Source organism: Rhinopithecus bieti, unplaced genomic scaffold, assembly GCF_001698545.2.
Source record: "Rhinopithecus bieti isolate Rb0 unplaced genomic scaffold, ASM169854v2 scaffold_1887, whole genome shotgun sequence".
Classification (NCBI taxonomy): domain Eukaryota; kingdom Metazoa; phylum Chordata; class Mammalia; order Primates; family Cercopithecidae; genus Rhinopithecus; species Rhinopithecus bieti.
The window spans coordinates 997,307-1,019,614 of record NW_016803685.1 but is presented as its reverse complement, the minus strand read 5'-3'; the positions used below and the strand labels follow the sequence as shown (position 1 = coordinate 1,019,614).

The following is a 22,308-nucleotide window of genomic DNA, read 5'->3' as shown; positions in this document are numbered from 1 at the left end:
AGCCAGGATGGTCTTGATCTCCTGACCTCGTGATCCGCCCGTCTCGGCCTCCCAAAGTGCTGGGATTACAGGCTTGAGCCACCGCGCCCGGCCTCAATGTTCTTTTCTTAAAAAAATGCAAAAATGTCCTACTGAAGTGTTTTGGGATGTTCAGTCTTATTATTTTCCTTTACTCTGAAAGCCAGGCGGATTCTCAACAGGATCTCTGAGTAATGTTTCCACTGAGGTTGTGTGTATGAGGCTTCAAACTAAGAGTTATCTGGGCTTTGTCAATATGGAAAAACTAAGACATAGAGTAATTAACTCAATGCTGTAATCAGGCCATGGGCCCATTTTTCAACAACCTGTCCAGAACTAGTGCCATGAATCACTATCACCTGGAAGGTTCCTTAAACCAGACTGCACAGGCCCGTTTTCAGAGTTTCTAACGAGGTTTAGGTGAGGCCTGAGGATTTGCATGTCTAACAAATTCTTAAGGTGATGCTATGCTTCTAGGGCACAGAAGATACTTTGTTAACCACTGTCTTTATTAGATTATAGCGGACTGACTCAGAACTTGGTCTCTATGACACATTTTCAAAGACAGTAATATTGCCCCTAGGGAGCAAACATTAATTCTTAGGGGAAAGAAAAAAATCCTTAGATATCATAATGGTCTGGTCCCTTCAAAGAGCTGAAGTATATAAACAGTTATACAGTATATCTATTGTACTAAAATTATAGCAGGGAGGATTAAGAAAAATCTAAAGATACTCCCAAAAGGGGTAAGAATAAAATGGTTGGGAAACACTGATCTATACCATACATTATTATGAAGCTACTGAATCTATGTCTTATTTAGGATTTTGAAAATGTTGTCATGAAAGGCTTAAAATTGGAACCACATACAAAGTATTACACAGTCTTTCCCTTTTTATTATGAAAATCAAGAAATTAGCAATATAAAAAAAAACATGTGGGATGTTATGGTGGTAAATATACAAAGCAGTTGATATAAAACTGCTCACTCCTCAGAAAGGAAGATTAGAGGTAAGTGGAATCGAAAAAAAATTGAAATCTGCTCTGCTGTTTATTTGGGATAGTTTCCTTATATATAAAATGGGGAGAACACCATCTCATTAATTGGTATGTGCGGTGTTACTGAAAACAACTCCAAAATGTAAAATGCCTAAAGCAGAACTGAACATCTAGAAGGCTATGTATTCATAGTTACTATTTTCTGAATTCACTTTTTTTTCCCTCTGAATCATTCTTCAGCTATTCAATATCACTTAGAAATGAGATTGTGATTTCAAGAGAGAGGTGGCCCAATAACAAAGGTTAGTAAAAGGCAGGACAAAGACAAACCTTAGACTCCTCTTTCATTTTCTACAAAATAAAAATGTACGATTTCTGGAAGGCAAACTATTCCTTGAATAATTCAAATGACAAAATAAAGATGATTCCAATATGTAAAATATGTTTTCTGTATCACTTTTGTCACATTTATGCCACATATCACCTTGTAACTCATCAATATAAACCAGTTTATTGTGTTTCAAAATGGCAAGTGGTGCTACGTGTTAATGATAAGGCCACCCTTGATTGAGTAACAACTCCAAATGTTTATGGTTTGAATAAATCAATATACATTGTGTATCTGTAACAGTACTGTTTTCTGTGGAGGGCAGAAATGAAGCACTGGGCTACGCCGTACCCACTGGGAATATGTCTCACTGATTGACTGAGGATCTGTTTGGCCCCACTCTATCTTTGCTATCTATTAATACTTCTATAGTATCTACTATGACATAGAGATAATCTCTCATACATTTTGGCAAATTTGGCATTAAATTTGGAAACAAAAATTGGACATAACTTACAAAGCAAAAACTTCTATGAATTTAAAATAAATATTATTAATCACTGAATGCCTCAGCATGTTTTAGTAATGTTCGCACCATGGTTTTGATTTTTGAGGACTTTGTATAACCATACATAGATATAAACATAAAAAAATGGCTTTAGTATATGCTCATCTCACATCACAATTTTTTATGTGTACCAGGTTTGATTATATGTATTCAGATGTCTAGCATTCTTACCAATTATCCATCAGTGCACTGGGGATGGCATGAACACTGGACCCCACAGAGATTCATCTGCATTTTTTTGCTTTTCAAACTTCAGAGATTTTCTTCACTCACTAATACATGTAGAATTAGACTATTAAGCAGCAGACATAAATCACACCACTTTCTGCTATTTTCCTACTTGATAGCTAGATTTGCCATTTTACATAAGAAAGGGAAAACCGTTTAAAGAAAAAATAGTTATATCATTTGCATATATATATTTGTTTGGAAAGTATTAATATTGGGAGAGTGAGATAACGTTAAGATTTATCTTGGGAAATAGGAAAATATTAGGACAGTGAAAACACAGGGTAAACTTGTATAGTGAATGCTTATAATTTTATGCTGCCTTGACATCTATTTTAAATATAAGTTGGACTTCGTTATACCAGAAGAAAGATTCAGTCACCCTTGACACACACAGTTTCCAATTCTATACTCTACCTCCCTGCAGCACCCCCGTTTCTCAGTGTGGTGCATCAAGATATTTGCCTTATACACCTGCTCCCTGATCACCACTTCCCTATGAAATGAGTAGATGCAGCCTGCTGGACTGGTCCTGCTGATCCTCCACCCTGCGTGGACTGTGCAGACACACCACAATGACTGCCTCTCAGTCACTGCTTGATGTCCAGGAACTTGTGCTTTGAACTAACCAGTTAAAATTTCCCACGAGAAACCCGTTTGTATAACGCCCTGGATCCACAAATAAAGGCACTGGCCTGCAAGTCCCATTTTCTCTCTTCCTTTCTCTCTGTCTCTCTCCATTCACCCCTGACCTCCGTGTGTGTGACCTCTGTGCATAATGTGTTCCCCTTCAGGAACTGTAAGTAATAAAATCTTTATTTCGATTTTGAGCCTATCCCAATCACTGAAGGAGTGCTCTCATCTTAAAGAATCCTAAATTAAAATTGTGACATTATATGTGAAGTGAAATATACTTTGAAATATTATTGGACATCATAAAGATTTACTTTCACTATTTAACAAATCTATTATTTGTCTTGTTATAAATCTTGTTTTATTATTTTATTTTATTTTATTTTATTTTATTTTATTTTATTTTATTTGAGACGGAGTTTCGTTCTGTTGCCAGTTGCCCAGGCTGGAGTGCAGTGGCACGATTTATTTATTTATTTGAGATGGAGTTTCATTCTGTTGCCAGTTGCACAGGCTGGAGGGTAGTGGCAAGATCTCAGCTCACTGCAGCCTCCGCCTACCTGGTTCAAGTGCTTCTCCTGCCTCAGCCTTCCAAGTAGCTGAGATTACAGGCACCCACCACCACGCCTGGCTAATTTTTGTATTTTTAGCAGTAACGGGGTTTCATCCTGTTGGCCAGGTTGGTCTCAAACTCCTGACCTCAAGTGATCCACCCGCCTCAGCCTCCCGAAGTGCTGGGAATACCGGCGTAAGATACCGCGCCCAGCCATAAATCTTGTTTTATAACAAGATAAATAATAATAATAACAGGTATTTATAACACTTAAAAGTATTCTTTTAAGTGCTTTACATGTAATTCACTTAATCTTCATATAGAAAATACATATAATGCTTTACATGTAACTCAATCTTCCAACAGAAAAATGTTATGACATCCGTATATTTGTTACAAAAAAAGCACTTAGTTTCAAACCGACTTTGTCTCCCTGCTGTGGTGCAAAAAGCCAAAAACCACACTGGGCATCAGCATGATTTTACAGACTTAGCATACAGCCTTAGGCACACTGCTGCTTGCTGGCCTCACAAAGAAAAAAAAAAAAATCTGTGGACAAGCATTATTTTCTTCTACAGGGGAGAAACTGAGGCTCATAGAAGCCAAAAATACACTAAGGGATGAAAAAACTTATCTGAAATTAGGATCAAGCTGAAACTACATCCTACTTGGTCTTCATTATGTCCAAGAATAGCAACTATAGTATATTTGAAATAATGAGACTGTATGATTCTAGTTGCTGAACCTCAAACAAAGCAAAGTGGAAAAGGAAAAGCTAAAGTCAAAGATGAAGAGCTAGGCTAAATAAAGGTACCTTTGTGGGAAGAGGAGACTCAAGCTTCCCAGTCTAAGCACATTTACAAGTACTATAAAATCATGAAATACAGGAACCACGTGATGGGCTTATGAACCCAATATTGTAAACGAGTTAATAGAGACACCTTGAATCCAGATAAAGAGTAAATTTAGAACAAAAAAAAAGTGCTACTTCACAAAGTGGATATTAGATACACAAAACAGACTATCTTAAGATACAAAATTGAAAAACTAACATAAAATTTAAATAAGTTTGTTCAATAGTAAACTCGTTCTCAACACTCTTTAAGTAGAGGAAGAATATCTTATTGAACATTCCAACCTTTATGTCCAAGAGTGATATTAAAATAGTCAACAATTGATAAGTATAAGCCCGTGAACATTAAGATAGACACCCAGAAAATCAGAATGCATGCCAGTCAGTAAGTCAATGAAGGGGCATCAAGTGAATGTCACGTGGAAGTATAGAGCATCAAGACTGGTCACAGCCCTATCTGTGTCTATCAAAATGATTGGCATACAATAGACCCTGAATAAAGTTTTGTTTACTAGAATGAATGACAAATAATTATGAAAATCTGAAGGACATTCAAATTAAGGAAAGTACAACCAACTAGAAGTATACTGAGTGAATGGCTACTAAACACCCATCTCAATGTAAGTGACAGGACACAGCAGAAGACATGCTACCTGACCAGATCATCCTATGTTGCAAGGTTGAAATAAAAAAGTAAATGGTGTTTCTCCTCAGTTGTCATTTATGCTGCTATCAGAAAACATGGACCAAACTGACTGATGGTCTAACCATATGCAGCGTTACTGTTCAAAGTAACCAGCCTTCTGTGACAAGTAATTCACAGATGTCAGTGTTAGTGCCTTTTAACACCTAACGTTTGTCAATAATCATTAATAATCAGTAACTCTGAATCTGGATATGAATGCTTCTCCTCATGGCACCCACATATATTTATTTGATGGAGCATGTCCTTATGAGGGACAATTAGTATATCAAGCAAACATGCCAACTTCTCTTTTCCTAATCTCCACCAATAAAGTAGTAAGGAGCTATAAGGGTCTATTTCTTACATTTGACAAATCCGGTTGTCACTTTCTTTTTACACAGCAGAGGGAAAGTTAAAAAAAATTCTCAACTTTGATTTTCACCTCCATATTCAGGAAAGATATGTGGCTGATGCTGAGTGAAATAAAAATAGCATGCTATATGCATGCAATAATGATCATCATTTTAATGATTAACTTTATGTAATGTGATGATTTGGTCTGATTAATATTACAGGCATCATACTCTAGAAATTATGAAACAACTTAATTTTCTATAATTAAAAGCATGATGTCAACTCACTTTTAGATTGCTCATAGGCAAAGCAAGAATAGGTTATAAACTATAATGAGCGGAGCTCAAAACCAGCATATATTAAATTCTGGAATAACTTCTAATAAACCAAAGTTTGAGAAGCAATATGAAGAAACAACATTCTTTGTAAAGATTACCCTCTGATACTAATTGACCATCTATCCATTCTATATGAACACAAAAACCTAAAAATATCATTTAGAAGCAAAATTATTTAGTAGTCTACTTTGGCCAGTGATAAACCTAGAAAATATCATCTCATTTCATCACTGTTAAATTATCTGATGTACAAGAAACATTCAGAGCCATGTGGTAAGAGCACCATCCATCTAACCAAACATTTGTTAAATATTATGTACAAAAACAGTGCTGTGATCTACAGGTAAAATAAACTCTGCCTTAAAAATCTCATAGAAGCAGAAAACCAGCATCTATAGGTAATAATGTACAACAAACATAATTTGCTTGACCCAAATTTAGTCAGGTTCTGAACCTTTTCCTAGGACCACTTCTGTGCTTTTTTGTAAAATCCAGATTTAGCAAGAACCCTGCTAAGTCAGTGTAGCAAAATCCCTCACTCTTGATATTTAATCTTCTTCAATATCTCATCAGGTACCTCATCCTCCGCTATGACCCAGGTGATGTCTGACCCTGGCCTGTCTTCTGCAAGAATCCTGTTAGATTGATTTAGCCAACAGGATAAAGCCTTACCCTGATGTTTCCTTTCAGTAATATTTAATCTACTGACTCACAACCTACTCCTTGGCTATTAATTCCTACCTGTCCATTCTGTTTTTGGAGTTTAACTCTCATTTGGGGGATAAAAAGTGTCATCGGATATTGAGAATGGAGGGTTCTTGCTAAAATCAGACTTTACAGGGAAGTACAGAGGTGGGCCTTGGAGAAGGTTCAGGAGCCTGATTAAAGTTTGGCCTTTGGGAGGCCAAGGAGGGCAGATCATGAGGTCTGGGGATCGAGACCGTGCTGGCTAACACGGTGAAACCCCGTCTCTACTAAAAATACAAAAAAAAAAAAAAATAGCTGGGCATGGTGGCAGGCACCTGTAGTATCAGCTACTCAGGAGGCTGAGGCAGGAGAACGGCGTGAACCCAGGATGCAGAGCTTGCAGTGAGCCGAAAGCACCACTGCAATCCAGCCTGGGCAACAGAGCGAGACTCGATATCAAAATAAAAATTGAAGGAGTTAGGAATCTGTGTCATGTGTAAAGGCAGTATACTCGAATGGCACATAAATGGGCATTCCCTAGCAGTAGTGCAGATCAAGGAAGGGCACCATTGCTGGGCACGGTAGCTCAGGCCTATAATCTCAGTGTTTTGGAAGGTCAAGGTGGGAGAACTGTTTAAGGCTAGGAGTTCAAGACTAACCCGGGTAAAATAGAGAAATCTCATCCCTACTAAAACATTTTTAAAAAATTAGCCAGGTGTGGTGGCATCTGTCTGTAGTCCCAGCTACTTGGAAGACTGAGGTGGGAGGATCTGTACAGCCCAGGTGTTAGAGATTGCAATGAGCTATGATCACGCCACTGCATTCCAGCCTTGGTGACAGAGCAAGATCCTGTCTCAAAAAAAAAAAAAAAAAAAAAGGAAAAAAGAAGAAAAAAAACAAAGGGTAGCATGGAAAAGGTGCTATATAAGCTAATCTTGAAGGAAACTTAAGAATTAATCACTGGAAAGGGATTAGTTACTAGGAAGTTCTTGTATGGAATCCATTCTCTCTCTTTGAAGAAGTGAGTGTGGAAGGGTAAAGGAGTTTATCTCAAGAAGAAAAGAAGGAAAGCAGCTTGGTAAAAGCTCCATGTAATATGTAAGCATCTTACTGGGAAACAAACTATTGTCATTTATAAGTGGAAGAGTCCTTAGCAATGGAATGCTTTTAGCATGGCATATCTGTTAGTTTAGGATTGCTATGGTAAACAAACCTGGAAAGGTGAATTTAAGGGGCATAGATCACTATAAAGAGCAAGTTACATAACTATCTGAGTATAAATTAGATGTCTCATAAGTGAAACAACTTTCTTTGATCTAAGTGATGGAGCTACTTACATGACTTAGAGACCACATGTTAATGTGGTTTAGAGCAAATCCTAATGCAGCAAGATAGAACCTGAGGAACTCTGTTGGTGGTAGTCCTGCACTTCTTATTTACCTGACAGTTTGTTTTTAATTGTATCCTTGAAGTTAATAATCTAGTTTGATACAGAGTGATATTTAATTCATATGAGTTTGATTTTACAATCCAATCTTCTACTTATCTGGGTTACCAAGGACTTGAAGGAGGGTAAAAGAAGGGGCATCAAACTCGGCCCATTCACACTTGATGCCATATTCTTTAATTTTCTAAACAGTTTTAAAATATTTATTAATTTTGACTTATACATATCTATGGTGAGTGGTGAAATGTAGAACAATTTTTATATGTTAATTAATCTCTAGCCTGTACAAGCAAATTCTGCAATCATTCTTTTAATTAGGCAAAAAAAGTTTGCTGAGACCATAAATTGACATTCCTTCTTTTAGCACCTGGTCAGGCTTCATTCACACATAGAATGTTTTCACTTTAAGTTTTTTAAAGTTGAAGAATCTTGAACATAAAGAAACATTTCTCCAAATGAGAGTTGTACTACACACTGGATAAATATAGTCATCCCTTAACTGAGTCCTTACTAATTTTATTGTGCCACTATTGTGCTGCAAAACCCAGATACGCAACGTAAGGAATAATTTAGAGGCTTTAGAGGCTTAAAATGCCTTGGCACGACTATCATTAAATACATCTCCTTTAACAAGCAATGAGTGTTTCTGTTGTTGTTGTTTGCTTGTTTGTTTTTTGAGATGCAGTCTCACTCTGTCGCCCAGGCTGGAGTGCAGGGGCGCGATCCCCACTCACTGCAAGCTCCGCCTCCCAGGTTCACGCCATTCTCCTGCCTCAGCCTCCCGAGTAGCTGGGACTACAGGCGCCCTCCACCACACCCAGCTAAATTTTTTGTATTTTTAGTAGAGACAGGGTTTCACCATGTTAGCCAGGATGGTCTCGAGCTCCTGACCTTGTGATCCTCCTGCCCCAGCCTCCCAAAGTGCTGGGATTACAGGCGTGAGCCATCGCACCTGGCCAAAAAGAGTATTTTTAAACACAATTCATTTACTATTGATGACATTTTCTTAAACCTGACTAACACTTATTTTCTTCATCTTAGATTTTGATGGATTCAAGCCTTCCTGGCAGCTGTTGGAATATCTCACAAAACTCCATTCTGTGTAACTTGGTGCCTTTGTAGTTCCTCCTTTAATCTTAAAATGCCTCCATGTACAAATTCTTTACAAATCAGGATCATCTGCTTTCTGCCACTTGCTAATACTCTTGGATTCTAGTAATCTTTACTATTTCTTGCTTTTTATATATTACTTGCTTGTATTTCCTTCTTTTTTTAGTTCTCAGCTATCTTTTAAGAGACTGAAAACTAGGGATAATTTATTTTTTTCAGTCTACTTTTAATGTTAGATTCACATAATAATGTGACACAATATTTTTTAACAGTTTAAAATAAAATGTGTACTTATTTAAAAGCTATCAGAAATAATTTTGAAGTTATATGTATGTATGTAAAATTATATATTTTGAAAATTTCATATGAACTTAAAGTTTTCCTAAGAAGTTTTCAATGCCTTTAATATATTGGTTAATTGAACATGCCTCACTGGTCTGCCACCTTGAATCAAGGAATGCACTATACGTTGAGTCAGATACCAAGTTGAATTCATCAATCCAATAAAGAAGCTTCTATTTCAGTTTGTGGAATAAGTATAAAGTAATAAGTACCCTATGTGATAAATTCTATTAACAGCAGGAAGCATAAAGGGCTATAAAAGCCTACAGAGAAGAGAATTAAATTGGTAGGGAACTAAGGAAGACTTCAAGAAAAAATGACATTTGGAGCAGACCTTGAAGGATGAGTTCACGTGTAGTAGTTAGGGGCTCCCCTGGTACTGAGCTATTAAGTACACCTCTAAGACTTTATGATGACAGGGGGATGACATATTCCAAGGACCTGTATATGTTTATCTTTTTGAAACTTGGGAAAATTAAGTATAGTATGAAAAGGTAGAATGGAATTTTAGAATTTAGGATTTTAGAAAAAAATTTTAAAATTTTAACAAATCACTCTTTAAAAGAATGACAATTCTGTTTTATGTTAATTCATGCATATTTTCATTTATTTTGTCTTTCAAATAGCATATACATTGACTAACGTGTGTTTAATAGATTATACAAATTACTTTTAATATTTTCATGTTATGGGACAAGAAAAGATATTGAAAAGCTGAGGTGAATATTTTAAATGAAGAGGGGTTTCTAATGTTCACCTAAAATGAATGAAGTAGAGCATATAGATCTCCTCCCACTTTCAGCTATTGCCAGGCAGTGGTCAAAGGGAAGTTCAACTCTTCTGTGACTTCTGACAGCGAGAAACAGCCATAAAAGATATTTCAATACACTTTCCCATGTTCACAGAACAATGATGTCTTCCCCTCTTTCCAAAGAGCTGAGAAGGAAGTACAATGTTTGACCCATGCCCATCTGAAAGGATGATGAAGTTCAGGTTGTGTGAGGACACTAAAAAGTTCAGCAAATTGGCAAAGTGGTCCAAGGTTACAGGAAGATTTAGGTCATTTACAATGAACGGGTGCAGCAGAAAAAGACTGGACTAATAGGACAACTATTGGTCTGGGCATTGCCTCAGCAAGGTGGTTATATTAGGCTGGAAGTGAACAAAACTCACAAAAGATCCTTGAATGGAAAGTCAAATCTCACCAAGTAGGAAAGGAAAAGGACAAACATAAGGAAGAAACCATAGAGATGGTGCAAGAATAAAGTAATCTTATATACAACTTTCATTATAAGCTACTAAAATGAAAAAAAAAATACAATAATAACAATGTATTGTTACTAAATACGGCCTGACAGTGACACACCAGGTAAAAATGTTCACTTTTAATGAATCTGTGTGCATATCTGTGAATACACACACACACACACACACACACACACACACACACATATGAAAGAAGATTAGTAAAGATTTTTTAAAAGCATATAATTTTCAGTTCTACAGATATTCCTGGTCAACATAACACATCAACCTCCCTCAGAATTTTGAAAATAGTTATGCTTTTAAAATATGGAATCTTAAATGGGCACAAGCTTTTGTTGGCTCTGGGCCTATTTGCAGTCTTCTTTTTTTTCCACTCACCATGTGAATTATCACATGTACTATAGAATTCTGACAATTTCACGTGTCAGTTTCTTTATACTCATGTCTTGAGTATTGTAGATTTTACCTCACCAATTGGCTGGGAATACATTAATTGCAATTTGTTTTAAGTGTAATATTTATACATATTGCTAACATTTTCAATATAGAGTTGTCACTCTGTGAAGAAATAGAGCCTTCCCGTTCAGATTCCACATCATTCATATATATTTCTCTGAATGTTAAAAATATAAAACAAGGAATGGAAAAAAAACTTTAAGAAGCATATAATTACAACACAATTTTATAGATGGGCATACTCAGACTAGTATGTAAACCAAGAATGAAGTGCTCCAACTGTAATTCCTTTTTGACTATTCCATTCTACCTTTTCATACTACACTGAAGTTTCACAACTTCCAAAAGGATACACATATACAGATCTTTGGAATGTGTTATCCTCCTGTCATCATAAAGTGTTAAAGGTGTACTTTAATATTTTAGTACCAGGGGAGCCCCTAACTACTACTAATTAGCTTTTTGTGCCTGGAGAAGATTTTGTGTGGCTGTTTGTTTTCAGCTACCTTCAGATAGCAAACCATGTCAACATGTCTCTGATTACTTTCCATGAAGAACAGGAAATCAAATGATGTACAGGTGCCAAACATTGAAGAGCTGCTGTAAGCATCACCCTTAGTAAATCAAATTAAATTTGTCAGCTTCTGGGGGCTATTTTCTAAAAATAGTCCCAGATTCATATTTCTTGTAATTAAATTAAAACTAGAAAGCATCAGTTACTTGTAGAAAATGCATGTTTACGCTGGGTGCGGTGACTCACGCCTGTAATCCTAGCACTCTGGGAGGCTGAGACGGGCAGATCACAAGGTCAGGAGATCGAGACCATCCTGGCTAACACGGTGAAATCCCGTCTCTACTAAAAATACAAAAAATTAGCCGAGCATGGTGGCAGGCGCCTGTAGTCCCAGCTACTTGGGAGGCTGAGGCGGGAGAATGGCATGAACCCGGGAGGCAGAGCTTGCAGGGAGGCAGAGCTTGCAGTGAGCCGAGATCGCCAGGTGTGGTGGTGGGCGCTTGTAGTCCCAGCTACATGGGAGGCTGAGGCAGAAGAATGGCGTGAACCTGGGAGGCGGAGCTTGCAGTGAGCTGAGACTGCACCACTGCACTCCCGCCTGGGCAACAGAGTGAGACTCTGTCTCAAAGAAAAAAAAAAAAAGAAAATGCATGTTTAGCCACAAGACATAGATGACAAAACTATCTATAGACATAGCTTTAACATGGTCATTTGATGTTAAAAATATCTGAGAAGAGGCCTATAGGTCATGACACAAAAATGATCTATTATGGGGTATGCTGTGTGGTGATGCAAAAAATCAGTTAAAAGGCTCATTCTTTTAAACGATGCACTATTTCAAGGTTGTAGTACCAGATGAAGAATTTTTTTTTTTATTATTATACTTTAAGTTCTAGGGTACATGTGCATAACGTGCAGGTTTGTTACATATTTATACTTGTGCCATGTTGGTGTGCTGCACCCAACAACTCGTCAGCACCCATCAACTCGTCATTTACATCAGGTATAACTCCCAGTGCAATCCCTCCTCCCTCCCCCCTCCCCGTGATAGGCCCCGGTGTGTGATGTTCCCCTTCCCCAGTCCAAAGCAGACTGAACAATCTGGTATTGTTATTTTTCTAATTAAAATAATAAAGTAGCATTAATTATCAAAACAGTTAACCCTCTCAATAGCTAAAATATATAAAAACTGACATATCAAAGTTAAATCAGTTACCATCTTGACAAACAAATAAAGGGAAGCCAAGGCATCCCAGGGAGTAGCATGCAGACCCCATAAAAATGTAGCAGAATTAATGATCAATCATGTTTTGCTGCTACTGGAAAATTGAATATGTGAACAACAGATTTTTGAAATATACTTTGTGTGTGGGATTGTGCTATTAAAAGTAATTTTGAAACCATACTCTTCTCAGTAATAATTAACAAGAACTATAAAGTCCTTCCCTAACCTTATCCTTTAAATTTATCAACTCAAGCAGGTCTGTTGAGTCCTGACCTTCATGCCTCCTTTTAGGGATTCCCAACTGCCTAAAGCATTCTTGAAGTTCTATCTGATCTGTCAACAGCTTTTAATACCAGCATTTTGGGGGATTCTGTTATCCTGTGAAATTTAATCTCATCTATTTAAGCTTGCAGAAAGCACTGGAGGGAATTATTAACAGATTTTCCCTCATCTTCTTAGAGGATAGTGCCGAGTGATTGGCTGGTTTCCCTAAGGACCCATGGCTGAGAAGCCCTAGTTTGTCAGTAGCATCCTATTTAGCATGTGTGTGAGGCCACAAGGGAGCTGGAAAGACATTTGGAATCAGAATTACATCAATATGCTGACGATGTCTGCATATCTTCATTTCATCAAACCTATGTCCTTTAGTATTAATGCTTTCTTAGCCAAGATGGAAAGTACCTCCATACAGCACACTGTTTGTGACTCTAATTAGACAGCTGGAAAGCACGTTGATGATACATCAGAACAGTGGACCAGCAACCTCAGCAAACTTGCTAAAAATGCAATTTCTCAGGCCCACCCCAGACCTATTGAATCAGCAACTCTAGGGACAGGGACCAGCAAGCTGTGTTTAACAAGCCCTCTAGGTGACTTAATGCACCCTAACGTTTGAAAACCTCTACAATGGGATGTGTTTGTCACTACAAGAGTCTGTTAGATGATGTCTCCTACTTTCGTGGATTAAAACATTCCTGAGTCTAATTATATAGTTCTTGGTTACTAACCACATAATATACATGATCTCAAACAATTCCATGTGATATGGTTAAGCTTTGTGTCCCCACTCAACTCTCATTTTGAATTGTAATCTCCATAATCTCCACCTGTCAAGGGAGAATCATGGGGGTGGTTCCCCATGCTGTTCTCATGATGGTGAGTGAGTTCTCACAGATCTGACGACTGTGTAAGTGGCTCTTCTCTTTTTGCTCAGCATTTCTCCTTCCTGCAACCTTGTGAAGAAAGTACCCTGCTTTCCGTCATGATTGTAAGTTTCCTGAGGCCTCCCCAGCCATGCTGAACTGTGAGTCAATTAAATCTCTTTCCTTTATAAATTACCCAGTCTCAGGCAGTTCTTCACAGCAGTATGAAAATGGACTAATACACCATGTTAAATATAACTGGCTTCTGTCGTAATTCATATTTGTCACTCAAGGATAAGAAAACTTCATATTTTTCTGTATTTCCCTCACTCAAAGAGTGAGAATTAGACTGCACCATTAGACATATACATGCTGACATGCCTAATGCTGAGGCATTTTATTGACAAGCCATGTTATTTCCAAATTACACTAAAGAGTCCATGATCACTAAACAATACACATATTTGAGGAAACCTCTAAATGTCCCTGTTCCTCAATCTTCACTGACTCTAAAGTAACCAAATGTGACTGAAGTTTGTACTAGGGGAGGCAGCATAGGAGAAAGAAAACAATTACCCAAGAAATTAGGTCCAATATTAAATTCTTCATATTGGCTAAAAAATATGTCCAAGACCTAACCTTTCCAACCCTGTATCTTGAAGTAGATACATGATATTGGACCTCTACTCTCTTGATTGTCCAGTTTCATGAGTGTCAGCACTGCAATATTTTGGCTCCTCTTTTGATGCATACAAAACCAAGCAATGGCCATAAAGGATTAACACTGAAACTTCTATGAATGCCAAAGTTCCCAATCCTTACATGGTATTAGCCCTGGTAAGTGAATCAATCCTGAAAACTTTTCATAATCTAATCATATATTACTTATTATTCCAACTCTTTAATAAATTTTGCCTAAACTTATGAGATAAACCTTCAAAGGCCTACGATTATAATATTTATCTAACTTGGAAGGTATTAGTCCCTGTAATGCTAGAAAGCCTTGGATGCTGACTCCCTCCAGTAAACGTTCATTCCACAATTACTTGTTGAACATTTTATAGGTAGCACCCAATGTGCTAAACAGGGGGAAGGTAAATGTGACCCAGAGAGATGATCATGGCCCTTTCTCTCATGAAGCTCCAAGTCAATTAGTTTTAATATCATATAAAATTTTGGTTAATTGTAAGCTAATAATAAAATATTCAAACATTCAAACATTTGTTCTTCTAGTTTTAAATAAGACCAGACCCATTTGAGTTCTACTAAGCTCTACTGCAGTCAGGTTACCTACTATCTCAAGGATCTGTTGCTTCTTAACACTTTGGTAATCAAGATTCAGGCAGCTGAGCTCTGGCCTTCTAAGGTGCTATGTCTCTACTCTGATTCTGTGCTTTCTGTAATCTACTCACATTAACCAATAGCTCACTTTTTACTTAGCCCCTGACTAGCCTCTCTGCTTCTGATGCCACTCCACTATAGTCAATTCTCAGCAGAGTAGCCATTTTAAAATTTAAATCAGAGCTTGGCACTTCTCTGTTCAAAGGAGTCCAGTGATTTTTCTCTTTCAATGAGAGTAAAAGCTAAAGGTCTTGTGAATACCTACAATACATCATCTGGTCTGTCACATTTTCTGTTCTCTCTTACTTTATTCTGATGATATTGATGTTTTTTCTATTTCACAAATCCAGAAGGCTTCCTCAATAAAGTTGAAGGCATTTAGCTTGGCCTGCAATGTTTATCTCCTGGATGCCTACTTTCTCTCAATTTCTTCATCTCTTTGTTCAAAAATCATCTCATCAGAGAGGTCTTCCAGGGCCACCCTGTTTAAAATGGCAAACCCTGCCTTCTCTTCCACCATACTTCTCCTCTCTCACACACTCACTATAGTCCTATATTAACTTTTCTCCACAGTTCTAACTACATTTCAATATACTATTTATGTGACAGTTTATTTGTTTAATTATTGGATATCTTCTCTCACTAGGTACAAAGGCCACGAGGGCATGAAATTCTAACTGGTTTGCTGACTGTTGTATCTAAATTGCCCAGAATAATACCTGGTATAACAGATGCTCAATAAATGTAGTTTGAATGAATGAATGAATGAATGAATGAGTAAATAAATTCATACCACTACCCTCTTCTTATCTGGTCTCAGTTTGTTTGCGTCTTAGTTCTACCTAAGACAGAAGAAATAGCCACCATTCATTTCCAGTGACGCTTGCAAATGGAAGATGACTACGATACAAAATATGAAGTAAATTGATATTGCCAATCAGGGTCATCTTCCCCTTCCAACCCTCAAGAAGTCACCTTTAGTAATGAAAACTTTTCTAACACTGGAATTAGAAGGATAAGACTTAGTATTTAAAATGTTTAGCTCAAAACCTATTTCTCAAGTACAAATTATGTGCCAGGTCCTGTGCTGCACACTGGAATACAAAGATCTAAATTTTTCTTTATATGTGTAAAAAACCATGATTATACTAATTATTGCCTAAGACAGAATTCCAGAAAAAAAAAAAAAAAAACCTTATGATCATAAGACTATCTTGGATTTTATATATTAAAAAAAAGTCTAAAAAGGGTAGATTGGATGGAGAAAAGTCCAGAGAATAAACGTGGCATTTGAAACTCAGCCATGAACCAGTGGTGACCCTGATATTTTGGTAAGATTAATTTGTAATGTGGGTAATCTACACATGACAAATTACCTATTGTCTACAGCTATAATTCTTGCCTAGTACAGAGATTCCAAACGTGTTCAGGCATTCCGAAGTAAGTCAAGTTCATGATACTGATTTGATTAAAATGAGTAATTTATCTTTCTATAAATACATTTGGTTCTTGTTCTCAGAACTAATATTCTTCATAAGGTATTACATTTCTCTAATAGCATTAAAATTTGAGAAGTCTGTAGTATATGTAAATAGCTGATAACTCACCCAAGACTAGTCACCAGTCACTGGTAAGAATGAAATGATTTTAAACAAGTTATTTTTAGTGTGTTAACCAATTACTAATTTTGAGTAGTGCTTATCTTAGAGCTCTTTAAAAATATACATGACACCCTTTCCTTTCTGTTTGCTTCACAAATAATGAACTGACTGAAAGTATGACCAAGGTATACATCTTAGAATGCAGCTTGTAAATTGGCTTACGGAAAATCCCAAATATGTCTTATTACCACATTCTTCTAATATGCATACATTTTGTGAAGAGTACCTACTATTCAGGATATAGAAGACTTAGCACTTTCCATTGTCACTAGTTAAATAGAATACATTTCAAACATATTAATACTAACAAGAAGCACTTGAATATTGACAAAGAATAAATTTCTCATTTTATCCAAATCACTATTTCAAATTTTCTTTTACTTGGAATGTCTGAATTAGAAAAGAAACAATTATGTGTAGCCCCGAAATTTTTAAACTTGAATTTGACAATTTCAACATTCTAGTGATTTAAACATTAACAGTTTAATCTCCTGAAATCTGTTGGAGTACAACTCCATATTTTCTGAAGGTTCCATTTTACCTCCTCAGGGACAGCTCTTATATTAACAAAGCCTTTTCTGAAGACGACGAACACACGGCGAGCTCCACAACGTAGAGCGGATGTTGCACAGTCAAAGGCAGTGTCTCCAGCTCCAAGTACAATCACGACTCCCCGTATCGATGGCAATGGAGAGTGACAAGCGCACATTCCTGAATGATGAAAGGAAAACCCCATTTTCAAGTAGAGAAACCATTTCTGCATGACAGCTCAAAAGATACTTGTACTCAAAGCAGTGTAAAATTGCATCTTGCAGTTTTCCAGGATGAAGTGTCACTATCAAATTATTCTGCTTCATTGAAAGACAGTTTTATTCCCATTTTAAAAATACGCTCATATATGTAATTTCATAGTCAGTACCTTTAGTTTCTTTTTTCTTCTAGGATTCCTACAACACATTTTCAGGAGTTTAGGTCATAACAGACTGGAATCAATCAATTAAAACTCTCTTTGTCAAAATTGTGATATCTATTTTTAACTTAGCATAATTAAGTTTCTTTTGCTAGAAGTAAAAGTGATCCTTATGATCTGTGTTAACAGTTTGCAATATTTCATTATAATACATTTTTAATATATTACCTTATATAATTTCTAACACATACCTCTGTTATATATTTTGTTAACTTTCAATATTAACATGCTGAATAAGTGTCCTTTATGTAACTGAAGAATTTCTGAGAACTATTTTCTTGAAATAGTTCAAATAAACCTTTCTCCCTTTCACTGCTTTCCTCGGGTTTGGTTTGTAAAATTGGGCAGTAAAAGAAACATGATTTTCTAAGCATCCATTTCTCAAGGTCATCTCTATTAAGATTTGGTGTCCATACGAAGATCCTTGTAAAAAAGTAAAATATAAGTATTCTTTATGTGTTAGGTAGCACTGTATAATCAGATTAAATAAAGTGTTCATAAGATAAATTAAATAAAATTGTTTAAATAAAAGTGTTCATAAGATAAATTACTATAATTTTTAAAATGGTACCAAGAATAGAATAAACCTATAATTTTAATAAGTGTAATCATTTTGCTCCAAAGATTTTGTATTTGGGACACTCTGTAATTTTCAAATATAAGCTAGGTGCACTATGACCTTCCTCAGAAAGCATTTCAGACATACAAACATCCAGTTCTACTGGGAGGAAGAAGGTGGAGAAGGCATGCAACTTTAGCTGTAAACTTCTGAAAAATAATTTAACATAGAACGTCTCTTACTGTTTTAAGTTCTGGGAGAAGCCTAAAAGTTTGTATCATTTCTACATGTAATTACTGTAGGAATAGCTGTGGCTCAGACCTCTTTAAAAACATATGTTTGAAGGATTTAGATTATCTAGCTTTGGATAAAATATTACAATTTTCTCCTAAGACAATGATTCCGGTCAAGCCAAAGCAAGGTACAGCCTTCATTCAGGTGGTTCTTCTTGGGGTGTATAAAGTGATAGGGTATCTCTCAAAGTATTTTATTTTAACTTTATAAAATAACTGTTTACGACAAGACAGTCAAAGTTTCTGCCTGTGTAGGTACAAATCATGTAAGATATGTGATTATTCATCCTATTTTAAAATAGTTCCCAAACTGAAGGTAATGCCATTTCTTTGAAAAACATCTTCCAATGTTTGTTAAGGACTTGCTTACCTTGAAGAAATTTTTCATGATGTAGTTTAGACATACATATATTACAGTGAAAATTCCTTATGATGATGCTTTATTGGAAGAATGAACAAACAGATGATTCTGGCAAACTGTTATATCTGGACTTTTTTTAAAAACACTTTACATTGGGGTACTAGGCAAGGATGGGTGTGAGATCTGAACAATGTGCTGCTGAGCTTGATCTTGATATTGATTTATAATACATAAAATAGCATACTCACTATTAAGCATAAAAGACAATATGTTATACCTGCTTTACTGCCTTTGGCTACAAGTGGCAAAAAGTCTTTGGATGTGTAAAACCCCTGGTCCCGCGTCAGGCCTTGGAAGATGGTATCCTTATTGGGTTCTGGCAAACCTAATTAATCAAATTTATAAAATGTCATTAACAGGAGGAGGAGCTTTTCCTACCAGATATTAAAACAATAAAGAAAACTTTGATCTTTGAAACAATGTTGTTCTTACACGAAAACATCTGTAAGCAAATCTAAAATGTACATAACACAGTCTAACAGATCTCAGAGTATATCTTGTATATCTTTAATATACAACCAAGTATACATCAGAAATCACACATTAATGTATACCTATAAATATATGGAAACATACCATGTATATACACACATAAACATATGTAACATTATAGGGAAAATCAGGTTATATTCTTTCCTAGTGTCATAAATAAGTCAGTTTCAGTTATATTAAAGTACTAAATATAAAAAAAAAAAACTTTAAAAATGGGTACACATTTATCTAATTCCTGAATAAGTAAATTCATTTCTTTTTTAATGAAGGAAAAAAGTTAAAGGAAAAAATAATGTGTTTTGCCACAATAATTCAACCACTGCTAAATTTCAAAATATAAATGAATTAAAATGAAAATTATTAACCAGGAAAATGTTTTAATAATTAAATGTCTTTACTGTATAAAAGTTTCTCAAAATCAGTAAGGAACATACTAGCTTTTCAATGGAAACATAAAGAATAATAAAATTGGGAGAAGAAAAAATATAAATCACTTAAAAGCACTAAAATATTAACTCCATTAAGTCATTAAACTGCAAATTAAAAGAATAAAATTACAACTTCCCTATAAAAGAAAAATATTCAAGAAAATTAAACTATACAGCAAGGGTAGACATGGAACTTGTCATACTCTTTTGGTGGAAATATACGTTGGTGTTCAATATCTAGAAAACAGTTTTAAATCTATTTTAAGAAAACACTGACACATGCAAATAAAGGTTTAATGCACAAAAATGATTAATACAGAAAGAGTAAAATAAGATGAGAGAGTACCAGAATGCCAGGCGAATGAAGAAATAAGTTTTACCATATAAAAGAAAAAGACAACAAAACAACGAATATTCGAGAAACATGGTATAAGATTGTAATCAAAATACAGTCTTAACCAAACCTGTAGGATTCAAAACTCTGTATAATTCAAATTTTGTAAAAAAAGTATTAATATAAACCATGTAATCGAAACAGAGATCATTTCTAGTGGTGGTATTAAGGATATTCCAATTTTTATTATTTCCTTATTTTCCAGATTTTCTACATTGTGCATATATCAATTATAAATTAGTAAATTCTTACCAAAACCTCGGAAGGAAAATGAGTAGCAGAGTACATTTTTTCCAAAGTGTAAATGAAGCAAATCTTACAGCAGTCACCCCATCCAAGGTAAGTAGAGAAATAATTCATCTCAATTCCATAAAAGCAGGGGGAAATACGTAGTTTTATTTTATTACTAAGACTCATTCTACCAATGGGTCATTCTAGAGGTAGGAGTTTATTTTACAACGAAATGAAGGGCAATGGACATTTGCTGGTAGATACAGAGTAATAAGCATAGCTCAAGGATGACTTTTGTCATATGAGATAAGGTGGATGCCATATCCGATCTGAAAGCTGAAGGTTTTTGTGGGTTGTGTGTAATCAGCAACAAACTACCATTGTCTCTTCAGATTAAACCAAACATTTTTCTTCTCCATCTGGCACCCCCCGAATCTCCTTTTCCAGAACATTTGCTTATAAATTATTTTAAAAGACCTTTTGCTTTCAAAATGATTTCCATTATGTAGTAGGATAGTTAGGGGAGCCACCTCACCTGCCTCTGCCTCAGCTTCTCTGTAAAGGAAATAGGGATAAGAAAGTTTCTTCCTTTTATGATATAAAAAGGTATATTAGTAACAGAAATGATTATATAAATGGGTGGCTGTTTATGTGATTCTTTTAGAAAACCTGGGGTGGAGGGATGGGGTTGGTAAAAATAACTGAATATGTTCTTGAAGGCTCTCTAATGACAAAATGATTTCTTCTCAAATCTATTAAAAGAAGATGAAGTAAGGGCAACATTTGACTATTCAAACCAACATATACATATATTACATATGATTAGTTTTTCTTTGCAGGTTATTTAGCCACACCCCAGGTCACACATAGATCCTCAAGGTCCATGGAGCCCTCCTCCTCTACCTGGGTGACAGGTGATCCCTTCTGGCCAAGGACAGTGCATCTGAAGGTTTCCTTGTGGATACTTTGATAGCCTATGCTAATCATAATGCTGTGGGATAATGAGAAGCAAGGGATTTTGTCAGCAGACAGACTTTGGTATGAATTTTTCCTCTCTCATTTACCAGTTCTGTGATCTTGTATAAGTTCCTGTGAAGGTTAGGTTTAGGTGTCAACTTGGCTAGGCTATAATACCCGTTAATCAAACACTAAGGTAGGTGTTGCTGGGAAAGCCTTTTGTTGATGTGATTAATATCTACAACCACTTGACTTTAAGGAGATTGCCTCAATAATGTGGGTGGACCCTATCCAATCAATTAATCAAAAGGCCTTAAGAACAAAATTGTGGTTTCCCTGAGAAAGAAGAAATTCTGTCTTAAGTCTGCACAATCAGCTCCTACTTGGGAGCTCCAGTCTCCTGTCCTGCCCTAAGGAGTTGAACTTACCAGCTCCCATAATTAAATAGCCCAATTCTCTAAAATAAGTCATCTCTATCAATCCATCTGTCCATCCTACTAATTATGTTTTTCTGGAGAATCCTGAAATTGAGTTTCTTAATCTGATCTGATTTTCCACTACTTCATTTATAAAAAGAGAGATATCTCCCTTGCGCTTCCAGGTGAGATATCTCTCTTTTTATAAATGAAGTAGTGGAAAATCAGATCAGATTAAGAAACAAATGGGATCTAATTAAACTAAAGAGCTTTTGCACAGCAAAAGAAACTACCATCAGAGTGAACAGGCAACCTACAGAATGGGAGAAAATTTTTGCAACCTACTCATCTGACAAAGGGCTAATATCCAGAATCTACAAAGAACTCAAACAAATATAC

At 35.9% G+C, this 22,308-nt stretch overlaps 1 protein-coding gene across 1 annotated transcript in view; it reads right to left on the bottom strand.

The window, feature by feature from the left end:
• The window catches only part of DPYD (dihydropyrimidine dehydrogenase), an 875,642-nt gene that overhangs the window by 500,518 nt on the left and 352,816 nt on the right, over positions 1–22,308 (bottom strand). Inside the window, 2 exon segments of the mRNA XM_017850609.1 lie at positions 17,290–17,459; positions 19,209–19,316. Of these exon segments, the coding sequence (XP_017706098.1) occupies positions 17,290–17,459; positions 19,209–19,316 (278 nt within the window).